Consider the following 22,226-nt stretch of genomic DNA (forward strand, 5'->3'; position numbering starts at 1 on the left):
AAGACCAGAAAATTAATGGATATGACAAACGACCAGATAATTATGAAGGAGATAAAATGTCAGATAATTGGTGGAGGACACAAAAGACCAGATAATTAGTGGAGAAAATTGAAGACTAGAAAATTATTGGAGAAGACAAATGACCATGCAATTATTGAGAAGACAAAATACCAGGACGATTCCGATATTTTTCCGATCCCGATACAAGTACCGATTGCGTACTAAATTTCCGATTCCGGTTCTTTATAAATCTCTAAATATTTTATAAGGTTGCTATTTTCCCGACTACCATAAAATCACATGCTAAATGTGCATACTTAAACGTAAAACCATAATGTGGATGGTGATTTTAGTTTTACTGGTCGTTTAAAATCAATAAATATTTGTTATCGTATTATTACTACAAACAGTGGAAGATTTTGTTTTAAGCAAAAACAAATATAAAAGAAAATTAAAGGAAACGTTTTTGGCATCAGAAAATAGGCACACATTTTTCCGATTCCGATATCGATTCAGACAGCACAAAAACTCCCGATTTTTCCGATTCCTGATTCCGATTCCAATTAATCCCCCAACACCTGGGGCGACAAAAGACCAGACAGTTAGTGAAGGAAACAAAAAAAATAAACGACAATTGGTAGAGGAAACAAAAGACCAGAAAATTACTGAATGAGATAGAATATAGACAATTGGTGAAAAAGAAAAAAGACCAGACAATTAGTGGAGGATATGAAATATAGACAATTAGTGGATGATATAAAATATAGATAATTAGTGGAGGATATAAAATATTGACAATTAGTGGGGGATATAAAATATAGACAATTAGTGGAGGATATAAAATATAGATAATTAGTGGAGGATATAAAATATAGACATTTAGTGGGGGATATAAAATATAGACAATTAGTGGAGGATATAAAATATAGATAATTAGTGGAGGATATAAAATATAGATAATTAGTGGAGGATATAAAATATAGACAATTAGTGGAGGATATAAAATATAGACAATTAGTGAAGGATATAAAATATAGACAATTAGTGAAGGATATAAAATATAGACAATTAGTGGAGGATATAAAATATAGATAATTAGTGGAGGATATAAAATATAGACAATTAGTGGAGGATATAAAATATAGATAATTAGTGAAGGATATAAAATATAGATAATTAGTGAAGGATATAAAATATAGACAATTAGTGGAGGATATAAAATATAGACAATTAGTGAAGGATATAAAATATAGACAATTAGTGGAGGATATAAAATATAGACAATTAGTGAAGGATATAAAATATAGACAATTAGTGAAGGATATAAAATATAGATAATTAGTGGAGGATATAAAATATAGACAATTAGTGGAGGACATAAAATATAGACAATTAGTAGAGGATATAAAATATAGACAATTAGTGGAGGATATAAAATATAGACAATTAGTGGAGGATATAAAATATAGATAACTAGTGGAGGAGACAAAAAACTTTTTTAAAAAGTGATAGTTAAGATAAAGAGCAAGTTAATTGATAATAGTGACATAAGTCCAAACACTTAGACGATGAGATTTAAGACCAGAAAATTAGTCGAGGTGACAAAAAAAAAAAAAAAAAAAAAATAGAAAACTAGGGGAGAATATAAAGACCAATTAAAGGCGATTTCAATGCTTGATTTTATAGAATGTAACGAATATTTATGTGTCTTTTCGTATTCACTTTATAATAAAGCATACCATGCGACGGACAACGATCCTTGTGAAATTTTATAAACAATATCAAATAGCATTAATGCGTATTGAGATTACCTATCGTCAATGAAATAATTGATTGCACCCAGAGTAAGATGATAAATTGCTGATTTATGTCAGCATCACGTCATAAGTGCTATTCCATTGGTTTTTTACAACGTGGGATGGAATTTATTGAAGGAAAGTTTTCTGATATTAGATTTTCCCTTTGATTCGCATCAATACCAACAGACATTGATGTGTATCAGGGTTCACCTGCCTTCCCACGAGGACAGGATGTGGCACAGAGTCCTGTTATAATGTGACGTGGGATGGGGGGGTCAGCTTTTAAAGAAACCTCAGGAACACGTAACAAAATTATTAATGTGTCACCGTATTGCTTTACAAGCGAAGACAAATTAGAAACATGTCCCTAATTACTTGTATCGTAAGACACAAGGGTAGCGTAAGACACAAGGTTGTTTTTCTTTTTCTTTCTTTTCTTTTTTTTTCGGATGTGGAGAAATCCAACCACCCAAAAGAAGACATTTTGGCTTCGGACAAAAATCAAATATTACTCTGTCTAGAATTTCTCATTCATTCACTGAGAAAATATTAAGTGTAGTATTAGGACAGATACTACACTTTGCTATTAGCTTTGAAAAAAAAAAAAACGTTTGCAAAAATTCATTTAAGTTCGACACCATGCAAACCTGTATCTTTTGTTGAGTTCCGCTGGTTTCGGCTGCCGTTGAAGAATTAGAAAACTCTGTGGTATTCTTGCTATAGTTGCCGGGCACTCCTCCAATCGGATCTTTCTGATCAATCTGAAAGAGATAGAAAGAGAAAGAGAGAAAAGGAGGTTACTAATTAGCTCATTGTTTCTATATAAATTACTAGGTGGATTTAGCAGTTTGCTATTGCTTCACAAAGATAACTACTGGAAACCAAAACTTTAAATGATAAAAGTTTCATGCATAAGTTTCTTGTAAGAATAAGACCAGAGTTTACATATCCATTTATATCATTAAACATTCACATGCATTCATATAAATCGCTAAATACTACAATGTTGGTCATTTTTATACAAAATTGTTTATTTGGATTATTTGGATTAATCGAACAATTGTTCTCATCTTCAGTGTTATCTGCACACCGTTTCGGTCGACGTAACCTCCGACCTTCTTCAGGTATATAAATCGCCTCGTCTGGCAAAGAAAATCACTCAAGATGAAAACAACTGACCGATTAATTCAAATAATACTTACTCCTATCTCAAAAATTAAAAACTGTAAAATTATTTATCTGTTCAAAAAGATCGTAGAAAGAAATAAGAAATCAATTTGTTTGAGCGATGGCACTTTTATAAAGGAGATAGAGCAAAAAAGCAATCATCCTTTCTTCTCTCTATGGATTAATGCTAGTTCAATTTAAATTACTTCCCTTGAAAATTAGCAAACAAATATTTTCAGAAGGTGTTTTGTAACTTATCTTCATTTTATTAAATCACCTTATTTCTGTAGTGTTAATATCGACTAAACTATTGCATGTATACAGGAAAAATAGGACAATAGAGTTATAAATAAATAACACCAAATATTAATTTATTATAAATTGTTTATAAAATTAGTACGCAAATTAGGCATTCAAATGGAAGTCGTTGGGTTTTTAATCTGTTCTACATATACATTATTTTAAAATATTGTTTTGTATTAGTGATTTAAATAACAGTAACATGTTTTGATGATAAATAATAACAATAATGAAAACTTATCGCATTTATTTATGTAGACTAGAAGATATACATATTCCAGGGCAGGTTCATAATTTCTTGATCGCTTGACTAAATGCAAAAAAGTCGAATACGAAAATCCTTCAAAAGTATCATAACTATAATGATATAGTAAAAACTGTACGGGAATAGAGCTTCGTCATGGGATTACTAAAATAGCTAAATGACTTCTCTTGAAAATTAGCAAACAAATATTTTAAGTGTTTTGTAATTTATCTTTGTTTTTATTAAATCACTTTACTTAATTAGTATAAACATCGGCAAAGCTTGGAAGTTTCTAAGGAACCTGGCAGCCAGAGCTTTACGAGGTAAACAAAGCCTCGGTCTCGACGAATATTTAAAAAAAAACTAAACGACCTAGAACTGAACCAGGATGTAGTAGAAATAGTAGTAGTGCTAGTACTGGCCCTGTCGGTGAGGCATTAGAATACGCCGACTGCCCCCCCCCCCCTGCAGAGGGTAAAAGTCCCTCAATGGGGGCCCTGGATATGACCTTAAACTATATCCAGTGGTGAGGCCCCAACTTGCGGGCTGTGGTGAGTGTAGAGCCACCCTTTAATTACCATTGCTCCCAGGTCCACTCTGACCCGGAGTGTAGTACCTGTTAGGGTCCCAACTATGGGTTGAATAGAAACCGACTTGAAAACAACAAAAATATTCTATTAAAAAAAAAATTCTTCAAAATCACTGGATTCGGCATTAAATAACCTGAAAAGGGTTGATATGCCGTAAAACAAAAACAAAAACAACCAAGTGCTAGTACTAGCGGGAGTGCTCCTAAAAAAGCTCGGATGGGAGACGATATCCCTATGGCGGAACCACAAACAGGGGGTGACAAACGAAGCAGCGGATCCGGCGGAATGTTTACAGCAACATGTATCGATACGATAAAATCGAACGGATCAGTAGACTATGCGCACAAATTTACATTCAGAAACAGATTCCGAGATTGTCTAAAATCAGATAACGTGAACATGAACTATCAAACTATGCACTTCGAAGCACCTAAGAAGATTGCACAAAGATCAAATACAATTCAATCAGTTAAAGTATAAAAGGAGTAAGTCAATCACGACACCATATCATGTCATCTAACGACATGGATAAAACAAATAGAAGTAGAAGCAGCATTCACAATGGCGACAGCATACTGAATAATAGCAATAAGAGTATTCATAGACGACATAGTCTGCCAGGAAATAACAGACACTAGAAAAACTAGGTACATACTATCACCAGCACCAAAATTCTACTTATATGAAAACTATGGAAAATACATAGGGTTAGGAAACTTAATAGACAGAAACTGGGTAGAATGCGAACCCGTAAATTACGAAAGTGTCAGACTACCAACATGCACTTATAGATATTGGCTGCCAGTAGGAATAGCCAAAGACACATTCGATAAAGACATCTCACCAGGGGAAAGAACATTTTAACATAGACGCGAAAGAATTACACGGCTGGAGACGCATGGGGATGAGCCCAAACTTCCATGAACTACGACAAGAAGATATTTATAAATTCGAATGGAAAAATAAAAGTTTAAGATACAAACCATTAATCAATACGTACGTAAACAAAGGAGGAGGAGTAAATAATGCAACAGTAAGGTCAGCCGGAAAATGGGGCGAAAACAGACTAAAAAAAAACCAATGTTGAAATAGGAGTTTGTATAATTAGTCTGCACTTTGTATGTAATTGATTTTACGAATAAAAACTTGCTCACTTCAGTGTTTAGGTACTTCGTATGGATCTCTTTACAAGAATATCCATACGAGAGCAATTATGCTGCGAAACAGTCTTTAAATGATTAATGTTCTTGAATAAAGCGCTGTCGTAAGTGAAATCGCTAACTGCCATTAGTGTAAATGAATGGCTCTTCGTATAAACAAATGAAACACTCTTCAGCAGCTAACAGTGCTTATGTAAATATTGAGATTTCACTTGGAGATTGTCAGCGACATCCGAATGCTTAGGAGTGTCGACTGTCGGCGAAACAGTCGTGTTCTGATCTAAGCTTGAGGCACTTGCTGGTTTAGTCACGCTGTGATACAACGAAATACTGTAGATGAATACATAAATCCCTTTTGTGGGGGTCGTTCACTGTATTAATTGAAATCGCCAACTCCCATTATCGTAAATGAAAAGTTCTTCATGTGAACAAATATAGATCTCTTCAGCAATTAGCAGTGTTTATATTATTGAGATTTAGTTTATTTACACGTGACTGACAGCAGTATAATTAGATGCCTCGATTCTCTACTAGATTGTCGAGTTTCGATTTCAACTTGAGGAACATGTATGTCAGATCACATGGCACACCGAGGAATTGTGATATAGCGAAACAGTTTATCTATAGACACACACACACACACACACACACACACACACACACACACACACACACATATATATATATATATATATATATATATATATATATATATATATATATATATATATATATATAATTATTTACTATAATAATTATTAAATACCTACGGACACTAATGTTTCATCCTTTCGGAAATCATCATATATGATGGACTTTCCCCCACAACAACAAAGTTGCTCGGAAATCCACACAAATAATTTGTTTATCGTAGTGATGGATTCAAAGATAGACACTTTTCATCAGAGGTTAAACATTAGTAAAAAAGAAAGAAAAAAAGAAGAATTGTGAAACACCGAAATAACGTGTCTATGGACACACACACACAAGCACACACGCACACATTGAAAAGAAGAAAAAAAATTGATACTCAAAATGAATATTGAATAACAATATTTATTTATCCATAAAAATATAACCAAGGAATTATAATAAAGAAAAAATCTTTAACCCATGGATTTTTAAATATAGATACTTTTCATCTATATATATAAAAGCGAAAATGTGTTTATTTATGTTTGTTTGTATGTATGTATCTATGTATGTATGTGTGTGTGTGTGTGTGTTTGTATATCTCGCAAAAACTTTCGAGACGGGTCACGGATTTTCAGGAGATTGATATCATTTTAAAGTTCCAACCTTCGTCCGACAAATATCGAAAAATTGGCCAAAAACATCAATTTCTTCAACCTAAAATCATCAATTTTCTACAGGGAGGAGTCAGCAAAAACCGTCCTCTCATGACAAGTTCGCTTCTACGCATGCGTCATACGACGTCGGAACATGATTTATTTTAAATATTAAAAGAACAGACACAATTTCGTCGACGTCGTCTTAGCTCAGTAGTTTCGAGCGCGGCCTCATTATCTAAAGATTTTTGGTTCGAATCGTGGTGTGAGATGTCTTTTTTTTCCATTTTTTAAATTTTAATATTGAAACAGGATTATTTAAGCCATTTTCACGTGTTTTTTGGGGGCTATTTTTCAGATTTTTTAACGAAGTTTTAACGTTCGTTTTTCTGTTTCGCATTTTCTTTTTTTTTGTTTTTCCGATTTTTACATTAAACATCGTTCGTTTGCCTTACATTAGTTTTTTGTGTTCTTTTTTTTCGATTTTTTAAAGTTTTAAAATATTTACTTCGCTTATTCTTATGTTTTGATTAACACCTCGCCCGAGCACACACACCTCTAAACACCCGGGCAACGCCGGGCACCCCCCGCTAGTCATTATTAAAAAAAAACTACTATAGATGATGAATTAAATAAAAGTGAACACAGTCTCGTATCAACTTATATGTGATCTTAAATTAATATGTAATCTACATGAAGAGAACGCTTAATAACCTGGATGTAAGCGATCATTCTGCGTTAAACAGAACAATACAATGCACCCAGCTTAAAACTTGAACTAATATGTTCATTTATTTATTATTTATTGTGTATTACTAAAGAATTTAAACCGAACCTAATCCTAAATTAACCCCTAACCCCAGACTCACCAGGATCTAAGTTTAAGGTTTTATTCAGCAAAAATCGGTTTTCTCTGTTTCAGATTCCATAGAAACATCTTTATATGTTTATTTAAATATAAGAAAAACAGAATTTCTCTCTGAAATCTGAAGTATAATTATATAGATTATCTTACCAAATAGGGATCCGTATTGATGAGTGAAGCCAAGGCGACAATAAGTTGTTTCGCTTCCTGATCTCGACCTGATGAAAGCAGGGAAGAAAACTTATGTCCGTATTCGTCTGATTGGTTGAAAAATGAGCTGTGAAAGCTTTTATCAACTGCGGGATTCTTCACCTAAAAATTAAAAAAAGAAATACATAAAACTAGAATGCAGATCGTTCTCGTTTTGCAAATTACCAGTTTATGAATTTTTATATTTGTGGATATTTTTTGTAAATCAGATATATACAAAATGATATAAAATAATATATTTAAAATCTTCAGACTAAACTACCTTATTACAGGGAAAAATAAGTGCTGACTAAAGTGGTTAATCATAGTCCACTTTTTAAAAGAATATTTATAATATGTTGACTAAAAGGAGCAATGTCAATGTTTTTATTAACGTTATAACTCATTGCTTCTGTTTCGGTTATTATTGAAAAACGTCTCCATTTTAACCATCTTCCTAGTCGGATCAAGAATGTTCTAAAACGGTATTACTTTTATAGTTCTGAAGAACATGCTGGCACAATCGTCAAGGCGAACTGGCTATTAATGGTCTAATAATAATTCTGGAAGACAAAAGGCACCGATGACAAAAATCGAGAACTAGAACAACATTATTTTATTATATAGATGTTCTAATCAAAAACAGATACTCGAATATATTGGTATTGTGCTCTGGCAGCAATGTTTTATGTGCCGTACAATGGATTAAACAAAAGCTATACCAAAACCAAAAGAAAAGTGTGTTTTAGTTCACCTACCTGTACTTCTAATCGTTGTTCAACATATTCACCAATAGGATTAGAGATTCGAACACCGACGTTGAACATATAATTGTGCTGGGCGATTCCCACGCCGAATTTTGCATCTAGCATAAAAGGGTCAGTTCCGTAGTAAAGCAGTTGGACTTCGGTGCCGCCTCTTGGTTGTGAGAAGAACCTGTATAGTAACCCGGTGCCCTTGCTTCCCTCTTCGCCGTGGTCCATCCATCCAAGACACTTCACGACGAACTTGGTGCTCAGAGCGTAACCTTGATAGCAATTAAAATCAATATATATATATATATATAATTACAAGATTCTTTAAATGGAGACTTATCAGGATAATAAAAAAGCTCAACATGTAAGGTGGAGCTTAGATACAAAAGGAAAAAATTGACAATATATATATATATATATATATATATATAAATATATTAGTGCATATATATTTAATCATCAATTCACAAAGGGAATTACATCAATAGAGATAAGGGATATAAATGCTCTTTATACTTATTTCGAAGCCTAATGTGGTCGTACAATACACTTGAACATAATATTTTAATTTATGCAGACTGTGTATGTATTATTATAGAATCAATCCTCAATTGAATATTATGTATTACGAGGAATAGTTTGCACGGTGGACTAACTCGCAGAAAAATTAACAAACAATAATGATGTCGTTCATCAAATTCCGTCTGTGTTCGTTGACAATATAATGTCAGCTGATATTTGGGCTTGGCGATCTTAAAAATAGTCTTTCTTCGCTTATAGATAATAAAGAAGAATTTTTACAATGGAATATTTTACGTTACACCGTTAAGTCGGTGTAACGTAAAATATTCTTGATTCCCTTATTTTGTTCGTTAGGCCTTACATTCCATGAACGACGTTTCTGGCAAAGAGGAAGAATTGCTGTTTTCTGAGTCGGGATCTAACGACTTCACACATCGCTGAATGGTACTTTGATCTTAAAGTATAATTTTTTTAGCTCCTTACATCAAGTCGCTTTATGTCTTGTTTGGGAATCCATCTTCATAAAAAAAAAACTCGCGTTTTTTTTTTAGTTTTTTTATAGTTAATGCTATTGTTTGCTCGCATGATATTACTAAACAAATTATTATTTTATTCACTCCATACATAAAAATGTAAGATTTATATACAATTTATTGCTAAGATCGCTAGAAAAAATAGTTGGATCATTCTATCACTCCAGAAAATACTCCACTGCCGACACTATCCTCTACATGTATAAGAGCCAGATACGTCCTAAGATAAAGTACAGATCTGGGAACGTGCAGCTAAGAGCACTCTTCCCCCTGCTTTGATAGAGTCAAAACTTGACTTCGTAATCTAGTTTCTTTACGAGAATTTATTATTTGAATATTCCCCTGTAAAAATTATTTTTTTTAACTATAAAAGAAGACAGACTATTTTTAGGATCGTATTATTTCGATTTCCAATACTTATCGGATGAGTTTCTTGAAAAAACATATCTAAGAACATTGCCAGAAATATAAATTTCCTTTGTGTGAAAATTACAAAAGATAGTCTTAGCCGTATATTAAACCTTTATTTATATATATATATATATATATATATATATATATATATATATATATATATATATATATATATATATATTATAAAAAATTTCCCAAAGGTTTAAACTCTATTAGCCAGTTGCAATGTATATATATATATCAATAAAAATCAGGCCAGGTAAATTGTCTCAAATGAGTAACATTTCTGCAATCGAACATTCATATATATTGCAAAACCAAAAACAGCAAGGAAAAAGATTACATCATATTTGTGTTTCTTTCAACAAGTCTGATGAGATGCCAACCTCGAAAATTTTTGAACAATATAAAGTTTGAAATTGTCTAGTTGATGTTCGAAAACGAAAGTAACATTCGAAAAAATACAAATATGACGTAATCTTTTTCCTTGTTGTTGTTTTCGTTTTTGCAAGTATATATATACACACACAAATATATATATATTTGCTTCAAATACCTGCAAACCTTGGTATTCCATTTTCTACTGTCAATCGAGTGATGTACCTAAATCTGAAACCAGATTCCATGAATAAAGTTTCATTTCCTTAACTCTTACCGCCTGTGGAACTTGATTCCGCTGGCATGATTTCCAGCTGACTAAAACATAGTCGTTTCAATTCCAATGTAAACAAGTTGCTGTTGTATCGCCCCCTTAAATAATCAAATCCTACTCAACTGCCATCACCAATGATCACTAAACTGTTGTCTCAGTAACGACCTTACTCATTACCCCTTATCCTCGAGTGGTTATATGGCCTTAATAAGCGATAACTCACTTGTTACCAAAAATTAAATAGCCTTTCCATATGCGTCCACGTTATAAGATAGAAGCTCTGTCCGCCTTACGGTCGGTCTGATACGTTTAAGTTTTGAATAGCATTTTCGTAATGCTCATCGTTAAACGTATTTTTGTTTACTTACCGGAAGTAGGGGAGATGCTACAGTTTCCGCCATAGGGTGGCATGTTCGTTTCGAACTCATACGCCGTGATGCTGTTTATATAACCGAGGACACGGGCTTCAAGTTGAAGACGGTACAATCTTCCTCCGACAAGCACTTTCTTTCTGAACGCCAGGCTGGAACTAAGCGTACCTTAACAGAATAAAGAAATAGACGAAAACAAAATGATTTTTTTTTCTTTTTTACACAACCAGTCACAAAAAGTAACCAAGACCAAAATCACTCGAGGATAAAATTTCATGCTTGTTATAGATATTAAACAATACTGAGAGAGGATAAGAAACAATTACTTTTTCATATAGCGATGTTGACAACCTTCATGTGACCCCTCACGTGATTTCCTGCCTCTATCGGTCGATACACCAATGCTGATGAAATCCAAAAGAGCAACACGTCGTCAACTGTTTATTTATACGAATTGCTATTTTTTTTTGCCTAAAACGTTGTTTATTCTTTCATATGCATTGTGTTTTTGTTGGTGCTATTGTTTGCACGCATAATATTACTTAACAAGTTATTATTTAGTCTGCGGGGCTGGATATATACAAACGATATCACAAAGTGGAAAATGATATTCGTACAGGATTCGTACCAGTGCTTCCGATTAGGCACTGCCTGTCATAAGCGTCGCCCTATATCACCTGATTAGCGAGTAATACTTCTAGAGAGAGACAAAATAGTACAGATAGCCCTTTTCCCAAGCTTTAAGATAATTTTTGCTACCGTTTTTACGAGAAATATAACCATATCTGCATTCTGTATCAGACGGCTAAATACGACGAGCGCTTTTTATGTTTCCAATATCGGAATTGTATGCTTTTGCTTAACTGCGGACTAAATAATGCTCCTTTAGTAATATTATCCGCGCATACAGTAGCATAAACAAACAAAACAGTTTGATGCACGAACATGTTTGTACTCTCTAAAATAACATTTTCCAGGGTTTTCTTTCTTTTTTTTTTCTTTTCTTTTTTTTTTCAATATTTATTTTCCCAGTTGACTATTTTTCGGTAATCACTGCACGACATCATAAGGCTTCCCGTTTTGGGGTCGGTTACTCTTCTGGTTGGCCGTTTAATATTTATTACAATAGAAGACAAAAGTCTCTTTTGATAGTAGTCCTGCCTTAGTGATGCAGTCAACTTCTCAGACCCAGCGGTGGTAGCAAAAAGCGAAACGTCTTCTCACTTCCATCGTAAGTCTTGCTCTTATATTTCCCTCTTCCTTTCTCGATCTGCGATGCAATTATGCAATTGTTCTTTTATTACAATAGAAAAATACGAGCACGCAAAGTGATATGGTTAAGTTAAACATAGATATTCTAGTAAAAAATATAATAGATCTATAATTTAAAATATTGTAGCATTATTGTAAGAATTGATTATATAATGTTAAATTGAATTTTTTAAAATCGTAATGCTGCAATATTTTAAGTTATAAATTTATCATATTTTAACTAGAATATCTTGTCCTTTACTTTTCCATGTTTAAGCTTAACAATATTACTTTCATGCTCGCATTTTTCTATTGTAATCCATGATTTTTCCAAGCTTACACTTATTCTTTGTTTAATTTAAGTCTAATTTTTGTTTGCCCCCATAAACATAACATACACATGTAAAGCAATGTACGGCACTCTGCTTTCATTCTCTCTGTTTCACGTGTTACTTCTGTTTTCGCGAGAGCGGTGAGTTAGTAGCAACACTAGTTGCTGATGCGATGTGGTTGCTATGGAAACCAGTTATAACAAACGTCGCTCACCTCCTTACGTTTTGTTTTACGATTTTGAACACCAGTAAATTCATAACTTTTGTTTTGCTGAACGAAAATTGAAAAAAAAAATTCACAATATAACTGAGAAGGTAATCTTATAAACTGTAATAATTGTTTGAAATTTGGTCGAAAAATGAGTGAGCGGTGAAGCTTTAAAGCAGTTCTAAAATGACTAAAACTGCCACTTAACCATATATTAAAATGCTACCGTGTTTGAATGATAAACAACTTAAAAACACACCTCAAATTAAATACAGTGTTGCGTTTATGCTTTCATTTACGTTCCAACTCTGAAATCATCAAAACGTCCCTTAGATGACGGTGTGGGGCTTGAATAGAAGTTTTGCGTTACCTACTCAAGAACAGATATTTATACAATTACGTGTAGCTTCCTTACCTGTGGTGACAAGATAGTCGAGTTGTTTTATCACTGAAAACGAGTCGTTGTGTTGGCTCTTCAATAATAATGACCACTTGTAATTGACTTTGTCTTGAAACGTGCAAGTGAGACAGGATCCCGTCAGGCTGAATTCTCCGGAGGGGTTCACCTTAGATTTGCAGTTGACAACGCACCTTGATTTAATTTTAAAAAAAAACACAATATATATATATATATATATATATATATATATATATATATATATATATATATATATATATAATATGTATATATATACATATTTTATATATATACATATTTTATATATATATATATTATATATATATACATATTTTATATATATATATACATATATATAGTCATATTTTATATATATATACATATACATATTTTATATATATATACATATATATACATATATTATATATATATACATATTATATATATACATATTATATATATATATATACATACATATATATATATACATACATATATATATATATATATATATATATATATATATATATATATATATATATATTAGTTTTGGGACGATTAATCGGGAGTCGGAAAAATCGACAAATTTGGGGGTATCAAAATTGGTATCGAAATCGAAAAAATTGGTGCCGATTTTCCAATGCCAAAACGATTCTTTTAATTGTCTTTTTTATTTGATTTAGTTTAAAGCAAAATCTTCCATTGCACGCAATAATGATAAAATAATAAATATTTCCGACGAATTCAAACAACTACTAACTTTTATTTGTGTACGATCGTTTCATAGACGATATCACCTAATATTCATATGCAATCTCATCATCCAAACAAGATGTCAATAGTCAATTCTTTATCGTCCGTTGTAAAAATTAAATCTTGGTAATGTACAGTTTTTAAATAAACTTATATATATATATATATATATTTATATATATATATATATATATATATACATAATTATATATATATATATATATATATATATATATATATATATATACTATTTCCTTTAATCACAACATGATCTAAAGTAAGAAAGTATAATTTTATGGGTAAATTTTCAATATTTACTTCAACAGTGCTCAATTCATAAGTAGAGCTAGGTAGTAAGTTCCGAAAATTGGCATATATATTTTCATAGCAGCTTATATATATATATATATATATATATATATATATATATATATATATATATATATATATATATATATATATAATTATAAAACTTAAATGACCTTTTAACGGGTGGTGTAACCCCACGTCCGGTTCACGAATTCCGGTTGCGCATGTGTACATAAACATAAACCTATAACAGCGTAAACAAATAAACACACATCGCTACATTCGCAGAATTTGACCTGTTGAGTTTTAAAAATATACAGATTACAACTATATTGTCGCAATTTTCCTACAAATAAATCAACTTTGACCTGTTGACAACTATAAGACCAATTTACAACGGCGATTTCCTCGCCGCCTTCCTTTTTTTAAATTTATTCTCCATTTTTTAATACACCCTTCTTACAAACATTCCTACATTTTCCTTTACGCTACCAACATAAACAAATAACTCCGAAAATATTTTTTTTTAATTTGCGTTACAAATAAATAATCAACGCGACAATAAAATATATTCTTTTACTGTATACGTTTTCAGCGTCTCAACTTTTTCGCGTTTAAATTATTTAAATAAACAATTGTTAATTCTTTTTGCTTTTTTTTTTTTACATCGTTCATTTCCCTATTATGTTTAAGTTATTTTAACGCCATTTTCTTACAAATAAATCTACTTTAACTCTTTGACAACCAGACGAGTATTTTACGACGGCGATTTACCCACCGTCTTCCTTTTTTGTTTCATTTATTCTCCATTTTTAATACACCTTTCTTAAAAAACATTCATACATTTCATTTTCTTCTGCACTACCAACCTAAATAAATAATACCGAAAATATGTTTTTGTAATTTGCGTTTTTTTAATTTGCGACAATAAAACGTATTGTTTTACTCTGTATGTTTTTCAGCGTTCAGAGTTTTTTTTAATTTTGGCATAAGTAACATTTAAGCTGACATAGCATATGCACAGTTTAACAAGCCATTTTTCATTTGCTTTTTTTTTTAAATAATTAATTATGATAATGTATGGAAGGTAATATAGAAAGCGGATCATTTGTAATTTTTCAACGTGTATGCGTAAAAGTAGGCGAGGATTATTTTATGCTTTGAGAGACACTACAGGAAAATGGTCCGGGTTCAATCTGCATTGCTTTAAGAATTTTTTATTGCTGACCAACTTCCCACTCGGGTTGCCTTTTGCATAAATCTGGCGCCTATCACAGTACCCTCTTATGTTTCACTACCAATATGCCTTGTTCGGGATGAACAAAGGTAAAGAAAACAGTAATTCGAGTAGCATCCTAAATGAGTGAGTGCAAGATTTTGTAAAATAATATCTCAGATGTTTTTTTTTTGTTTTGTTTTTTGATATGCAACATAATTACATTAACAACTAGTTTCCGTTAGAGCACTGAAGTTAAGAGATGTCGAGACTGGTCAATACTAGGTGCTATATATGGGGAAGCTTTCTGTTTGTAATAGAACGGGAACGCGCGTGTGGCAGCTGTATGCAAATGACCGAGCCGTGTACAAAGCGACGTCACGGCTAGGAAAAAGAAACCGATTATAAAAAAAACATATGCACAATCCGATGATAACGCTCACGATCACATTAGAGAGACGTGAGTGACGTCACTGCCAAGACAAGAAGTCAACCGTGGCAGGAGAAGAAGGAATAAAAGACGTGTTAAAACCTGAAACAGCGAGTTGAAGTTCTTTCCTATTCCTTGCCTTTGTCTTCCTTGCTACGGCATCTCCTACGTGTTGGTTTTCTTACATGTTAACACGTGTGTAAACGTGTGTATATGCTCACATCTGACATAGACTGCTACTTGCTATTGAAATCCAAAAGTAGCTATTCAGATGAGGCGTGGTTGAGAATATGCAACCTTGCTTGATAATTCACTCCTAGTGCAGAAAAAATACAGAGAGCATCCAATGCTACTAAATGGAGGTGCTTGTATATGTCTGTGTGTGTGCGTCTGTATATGCGTGTGTGTATGTGTGTGTGAATTTGCGTGTATGTCTGTGTGCGTATGTGTGCCTCTGTATGTGTACGTGTGTTTGCGTGCGTGTATTATATGTTTGTGCTTGTGTGTTTCCGTGTGTATATGTGTGTATGAGCGTTTGTATGTGTGTGTGTATGTGCGTATGCCTGTCTGTGTCTTTGTTTGTATGTGCGTGTCTGTGTGTGCGTGTGTGTTTCTGTGTGTGTGTGCGTGTGTGCGTGTGTGGTCAAAATAACAACATCTACACTATGTATACTAAAATTTTATATTTTTGCATAAAAATCTAAAAATATGTTCCATATCTGCATGGTGCCCCACTGTTTGCCTTTAGTATACGTTACAGGAACTTTCCAGTCTTATTCAATGAATTTACCTTATAATCAGGGTATGCGGGATACCATCGACGATTCCAATCGCCTGCTCGTACGTGGAAACTCGGTCCCCCTTAGAGACGACTACCTGGAAAATACTTGTTGTGTTCAGTCCGAGAAGTTTCGAATCGAGAGAGAAACGTGAGTTGGTCGTCTCCAGCACCACAATAGAAAACCCGAAGCAGCTGCCGAGGGAACTTATATTCGATGTCTGGTTGAGTATTTCGGTAAGATTTATACGCGATACAGTCGACTGCGGCGCCGTATCAATCGGCCCCTTGTTTGTACTTTTGCAATTCCAGGCGAACTTTATCTCGGCTTTACGACCAGGTCCGAGCTCATCCGGATCGTAGGACCCACTGGCATCAACCGTGAAATCAGAGCCATAACCGACACGGCGGACGTTTCCACCGTGTATGGTAGCAACTAACGGTGAACGTTCAATTTTCAGGTAGGTAAAATCATTGCTATGCAAGCCTTTTATACCCTTCATGGAGACATTTAAGGAGATCCGATAGAGACCTATATCAAAGGTCAACGGCTTGAACATTACTTTGAATTTGTCTGTGGATGTACTTTGTGCTGGGTACGGTATGTAATCTTTGTCAAGGTATGTATCTCCAGGTAAAACACTTTCCGCTTTCCACACGTAGGCCGCGTCGCTAGTTACCTGGCAATAGACGTCGGCCGTACTCTCTAGCGATATCCATTCGGAACGTAGATGATGTGTTGGTTTGTTGGCGTAACGTTCGGCGCCTATGATACGCACGACCGGATAATCGCAGCTTATTCCCGAAATAACAGCCATTTGTTGTATGAGTCGTCGTGAGACTAAATTGTAACCTTCTACGGAAACCAGAAACGTGTCGTTAACAGTGTAGGTGTAGTTGTGGATGAGGTTCTTCGACGGCGTCCAGCGCACGTAATCTATAGCAGTCTGTTGGCTGTAGTTGCTCAGGCAGTGGCTCTCACCGTAAACGCTAAGAGGAGAGCCGTCCGCCATGTCCCACACGAAGCAGGACAGCGTCCCGACTTGCGAAAGTGTCAAATTAAACGATATTGGAAGGTAAGCATTTGAGGGTCCGGTGTTGGTTAAGGATTCAAACTGGATAACTTGCTGGATGACGACTGTCATGCTGATCACGCCGTAGTAAAGGGGATTACTCGCGTTCACTACCACCACATAAGTACCGGGCGCCGGAAATTGATACGATAATATACCGGTTTTCGTCTTGAGGTAAACGCTATTTCCGAGTTTCCAACTGTAGTTTAGACCGTTGCCAGTGGTAGTGTTTGCAACGAAGGTCACGTTTCTTTCAAGTGGGAACGTATTGTTCATGCTTCCATGACCGTAATTCAGGATTTTATTAACATCAGAAAGGCTATAAAAGTGGGTTGCACTTAGCCCCGTTACTTTTTCAAGAATTCCTATTGTGATTATTTCATTCTGCGAAGATACAAGGTTTTTGGCCAGCAACTTGATGTCGTAAAATCCTGTCGAGATAAACCTGTGCGTCACGTTGAATTCAAATATGCTAGTTACGACATTTGGTACATTGTTGTAACGGAGACGTGACCCGTGTCCGTCCAAATCATATTCGAGTTTAAAATGGGAACCGGATGTTAGGGAAAACGTCAGAGTTACGGAGTCATTGACTGGCAGGAAATACTTATCCGCCGTCACACTCACGCCTTGGATAGCAATCTGGACGATTATATCCGTGGAAAGCACTTCACTGTTTAATGCGTTGCTGCAGTTGACAAGTAGAGAAATATTTCCGATCAGTTTCGGATCTTTCCATGGACAAGAAATAATCAACGGCTTGCTGAAAGATATTTCCACTGAAAATTCCTCTGTCAGGTATGTTCCGTTCGTAGAAATTTCACAAGTTACGTTCGTTGGTGGATAGTAGATCTTTGGATATGAAATAGTTAACTTTAAGGACTGATCCGGGATTCCAATTGGCGAGTTTGTAGAAAGGATCAATCCATTAACTGGGTTGATCACTTTCACTGGATTTGAACCCCATATTGTTATGTTTCCGCGACTGTTACTGCCGGTGATTTTCACCGAATGACTTCCCACAGTTTGAAAAGTGAGCGAGTAATTAAAAAGACTAGGTCCTGGAATAAGATTTTTAAATTGTACAATTCGTACATTACCGTCACTCGACCAAATATTAAAAATAATATTAGTCCCCCTGTCACAGCTGACCGACAAGATGACAGTCTCGTTCGGCTTAACGATCTGTTTATCCAACGTAAGGCGCATACCGTATATCGCTTGGTCGACTGTAACGTTTTTCATTAAAAGAAGATGACTCACGTCGTTGGTCAAGTTGACCATGATGGTGTGTTTGCCGAAGGTCAGTGCTTGCTCAACGGAGACAGTTTCGTTGGCTTTGAGCTCTTTTACGTAGTTTAGCTGTCCGTTCTGACCATCGATAACCCATTTCACGTTGAAGTCATTGAGAAATGGCACGGTTAAATGATCTGTGATAAATAATACCAATCGTATAGTTGCTGAGTTCGGCAATGGAGGGGCTATATGCACGTTGTCGATGCGTAGATAGAGCGAGGTGAGTTGTCGCTGAAGTTTGATTGGCAAAGTCGAAGCACTAGATACATTCAGATTATTCCAGGCTTTCACGGTGACAACCACGGTCATTTCAGCCTGGTAAACATGGGTGAAAATCATAGGGTATCGGTAGGATAGCATTTCTGGGTTGGTGGCATTCTCTTTGTGTCCATCGCCGTAATCAATGGTGTAGGCGAGGTGTGATCCACGGCTTGACGTAACAGTGTATGTGATCGCCTCACCCACTGGATAGGTGTGTTCTGGAACGGTAATCCTCAAATTTTGCAACGGGTCTTGTCGGCTGTTAGAGATAACTGCAATGAAACAAATTAATGAAAGTAAAAACAAGGTCAGATAATTTTACAAATAAAATTGATTATACTTCAGATAAAACAAACTCGGATGAATTTATTGGGACAAAATAAAATTCCATCAATTTGTTAAAATAAACAAACCAATAGTTCAACTTGTTAAGAAAATATCAAGCTTGATCCATTCAGCCAAAAGAATAATGGCTTAACTTAAGAGGGAAATTAATTGACTCAGCTGTGTAGTTGAAATAAATAAGAGATATGTCTATTTGGTGGGAAGAATATTGGTTAAACTTGTTTGTCGAAAAATAGCTCAACTTTAGATAAAATTAATGCGTCAAATTTATGAGGGAAATAAAGTACATCTTGGACATAATTTGTACTATGTTTTAATGGAAAAGTGGATCAGAATAAAATTAAATGAATTGAGAACATTAAGTTGACTCAGGTTGATGAAGGGAAAATAAGTTTGGTTCAACTTGTTTCGAAGAAAATGGAGACAAGTTGAGCTGGTGTTGTTTTTTAATAATGAAAATCATAAGCATATCATAAATTTTACAGTTAATTTAAAGAAAATGGGAATCGCCCCAGACAAAATATGCAACTACTTAATGTAAGAAGTTAGTAAGGATAAAAGAGGAATATCTCAAAGACATTGGGCTCCTATTGCTTTTAGTTTTGATGCAGACCAGTAGACCAACAAATCAAAGCTGGAACAAATGAAGCAGGGATAAATAAAAATAAATAAGAGAATTCTAAAGAACACACGCCATAAAATATTTATAAAAAGACTGAAGTTAGCAACATCACATCTGTGAAAGAACGGATGCGGAGAAAGAGGAAGCGCGAGGCCACTCAAATTACAGATACGTTTCTGTACCTTATCAGGAAAAAAATTCGGTCAAGTTTGTTGGTTTATCTGTCTAACGTTCACATCACGAAGCAGTCGTTGCCAAACCTGGTTAGAACACCGGTAATTTCTTAAAGCTGCTTTAATTTTAGAATATATTAGTCAAATAGTAACGGAAATGTTGAAAATAACAATTGTTAGAATAACTGTTGTTCTAATCATTGTGAAACTCGCTGCTTGGCCTATATTCTAGCCAACGAAGTTTCGAATCTTAAATGATCGTAGGAAAATTTTTCATAATAATCAGGTAAATTAAGTTCTGATCAGATTGATAATTTTTTACTTTTCAACGTTTCCAACGAGAATACTTCATGCAGTATGGAAAAGTAAGGGCCAGATGAGATTTAAGCCCATCCTTACGTTGACAGGTGTTGTTATAAAGTTTTTCGTTTGACTTATATTGCTGTTATTTATGTAGATCATGCATTCTTTTGATGTTGTTTGTTTTAATTTTCTTACCTTCACAAATGCGTCCGGCTCGAGAGTTTATATTCACGGATATGTCCAAGAAGGCAGGTTTACAAGAACAATTGTAGAAACCAATTGTGTTTATGCAAAAGGCATTCACGGAACAATCGTTTAATTCTGGATACATGCATTCGTTTATATCTGAAAAACAAAATTACAATGAAATTTCTTGCGTCAACCCTCGATCAAAAATAAGAAACATTATTATTCACCAGTTTTCGCAGGAGTATTTATATTCATAAAAAAACCCTGAATTTGTTTAACAAAAAACGGAAAGAATAAAAAAGTAAACATCTCAAACAGAAAAGTTTTAAGAGATTTAAGGACTCAGAATAAATCAGAATACAAAAGTAAAACGAAGGAAAAAATAAACGCATGGTTAGAGGAATAGATTGAAGGCGAGGTGTATCTGACTTGCTATTTGCTTTCTCAATTCGCTGAAATATTTTAACTGGATTTGTTTGGCATTTTTTTACTTGCTGATTATTGTGTGACGGGACAACCTTTATTATTATTATTATAGTTATTATTATTATTATTATTATTATTATTATTATTATTATTATTATTATATGTATCACATAAAATTTTATGTAACCATTTTCAGTATTTACTTCCACAGTGCTAAACCTAGATTAAAATTAGGTCAGTTCCCAGAACGTAGAAAAGAGAAAACCGATTCTTGATAAAAATGGACAAAGAAACGGGCAAAACAGTGATCAAATTACGTATATTGGCTACAATAAATGAGTGTGTAAATAACAAGGTATCTGATTGGCTGACTAGCAAACACAGTACCACGTGCAAATATACAGAGACGTAGTACCCTCGATTTTATGCAGTAACCTGGCGAATCCTCACAAGGACAAAACGCAGAAAATTCTGTGTATCTTAATTTCCATACATATTTTCAAAACACACACACACACACACACACATATATATATATATATATATATATATATATAACTACTTCATTTATTCACATAAATTTAATATACGAAAGTATAGATTTATGTGTAAACTTTAAGTATTTACTTCAAAAGTGATCAATACGTAGGTAGAGCTAGTTAGTAATTTATAAAATATATATGGCGACTAAGCTACACTGAATATTCTGCGTTTCATCCAACTATATGATTCGTCAGGCTTATGCGCGAATTCTGTGGTTGCTTCTTGTTTTTATATATGTTGAGGATTTCTAGTTGGCCAATCAGCTTTCTAGTATCCACCGCGCCCCTTCCTATCAGCCAATGGGCGTGCATTTTATCAAACAAAGGATCTGTTTTAGAACTAGCTTAGTGGTTTTAGGTAGACGTTCTCCTTTTTTTATATACATATAAATATACCTATGTGTACACACATACATGCACATATATATATATATACATATATGTGTGTGAT

At 34.0% G+C, this 22,226-nt stretch overlaps 1 protein-coding gene across 1 annotated transcript in view; it reads right to left on the reverse strand.

Moving 5' to 3' along the window:
- LOC145243718 (polycystin family receptor for egg jelly-like) overlaps window positions 1-22,226 on the reverse strand; it is a 144,744-nt gene that overhangs the window by 72,041 nt on the left and 50,477 nt on the right. The window contains exons 4-10 of the mRNA XM_080106771.1: window positions 20,814-20,963; window positions 16,558-19,447; window positions 13,057-13,232; window positions 10,848-11,018; window positions 8,362-8,630; window positions 7,565-7,726; window positions 2,447-2,560 (exon numbers count right to left, since the gene is read on the reverse strand). Of these exons, the coding sequence (XP_079962897.1) occupies window positions 2,447-2,560; window positions 7,565-7,726; window positions 8,362-8,630; window positions 10,848-11,018; window positions 13,057-13,232; window positions 16,558-19,447; window positions 20,814-20,949 (3,918 nt within the window). The 5' untranslated portion in view covers window positions 20,950-20,963. The remainder of the gene's footprint in view (window positions 1-2,446; window positions 2,561-7,564; window positions 7,727-8,361; window positions 8,631-10,847; window positions 11,019-13,056; window positions 13,233-16,557; window positions 19,448-20,813; window positions 20,964-22,226) is intronic.

The sequence above is a fragment of the Euprymna scolopes genome, chromosome 22, assembly GCF_053919585.1.
Source record: "Euprymna scolopes isolate OS-2025 chromosome 22, ASM5391958v1, whole genome shotgun sequence".
NCBI classification, from domain to species: domain Eukaryota; kingdom Metazoa; phylum Mollusca; class Cephalopoda; order Sepiida; family Sepiolidae; genus Euprymna; species Euprymna scolopes.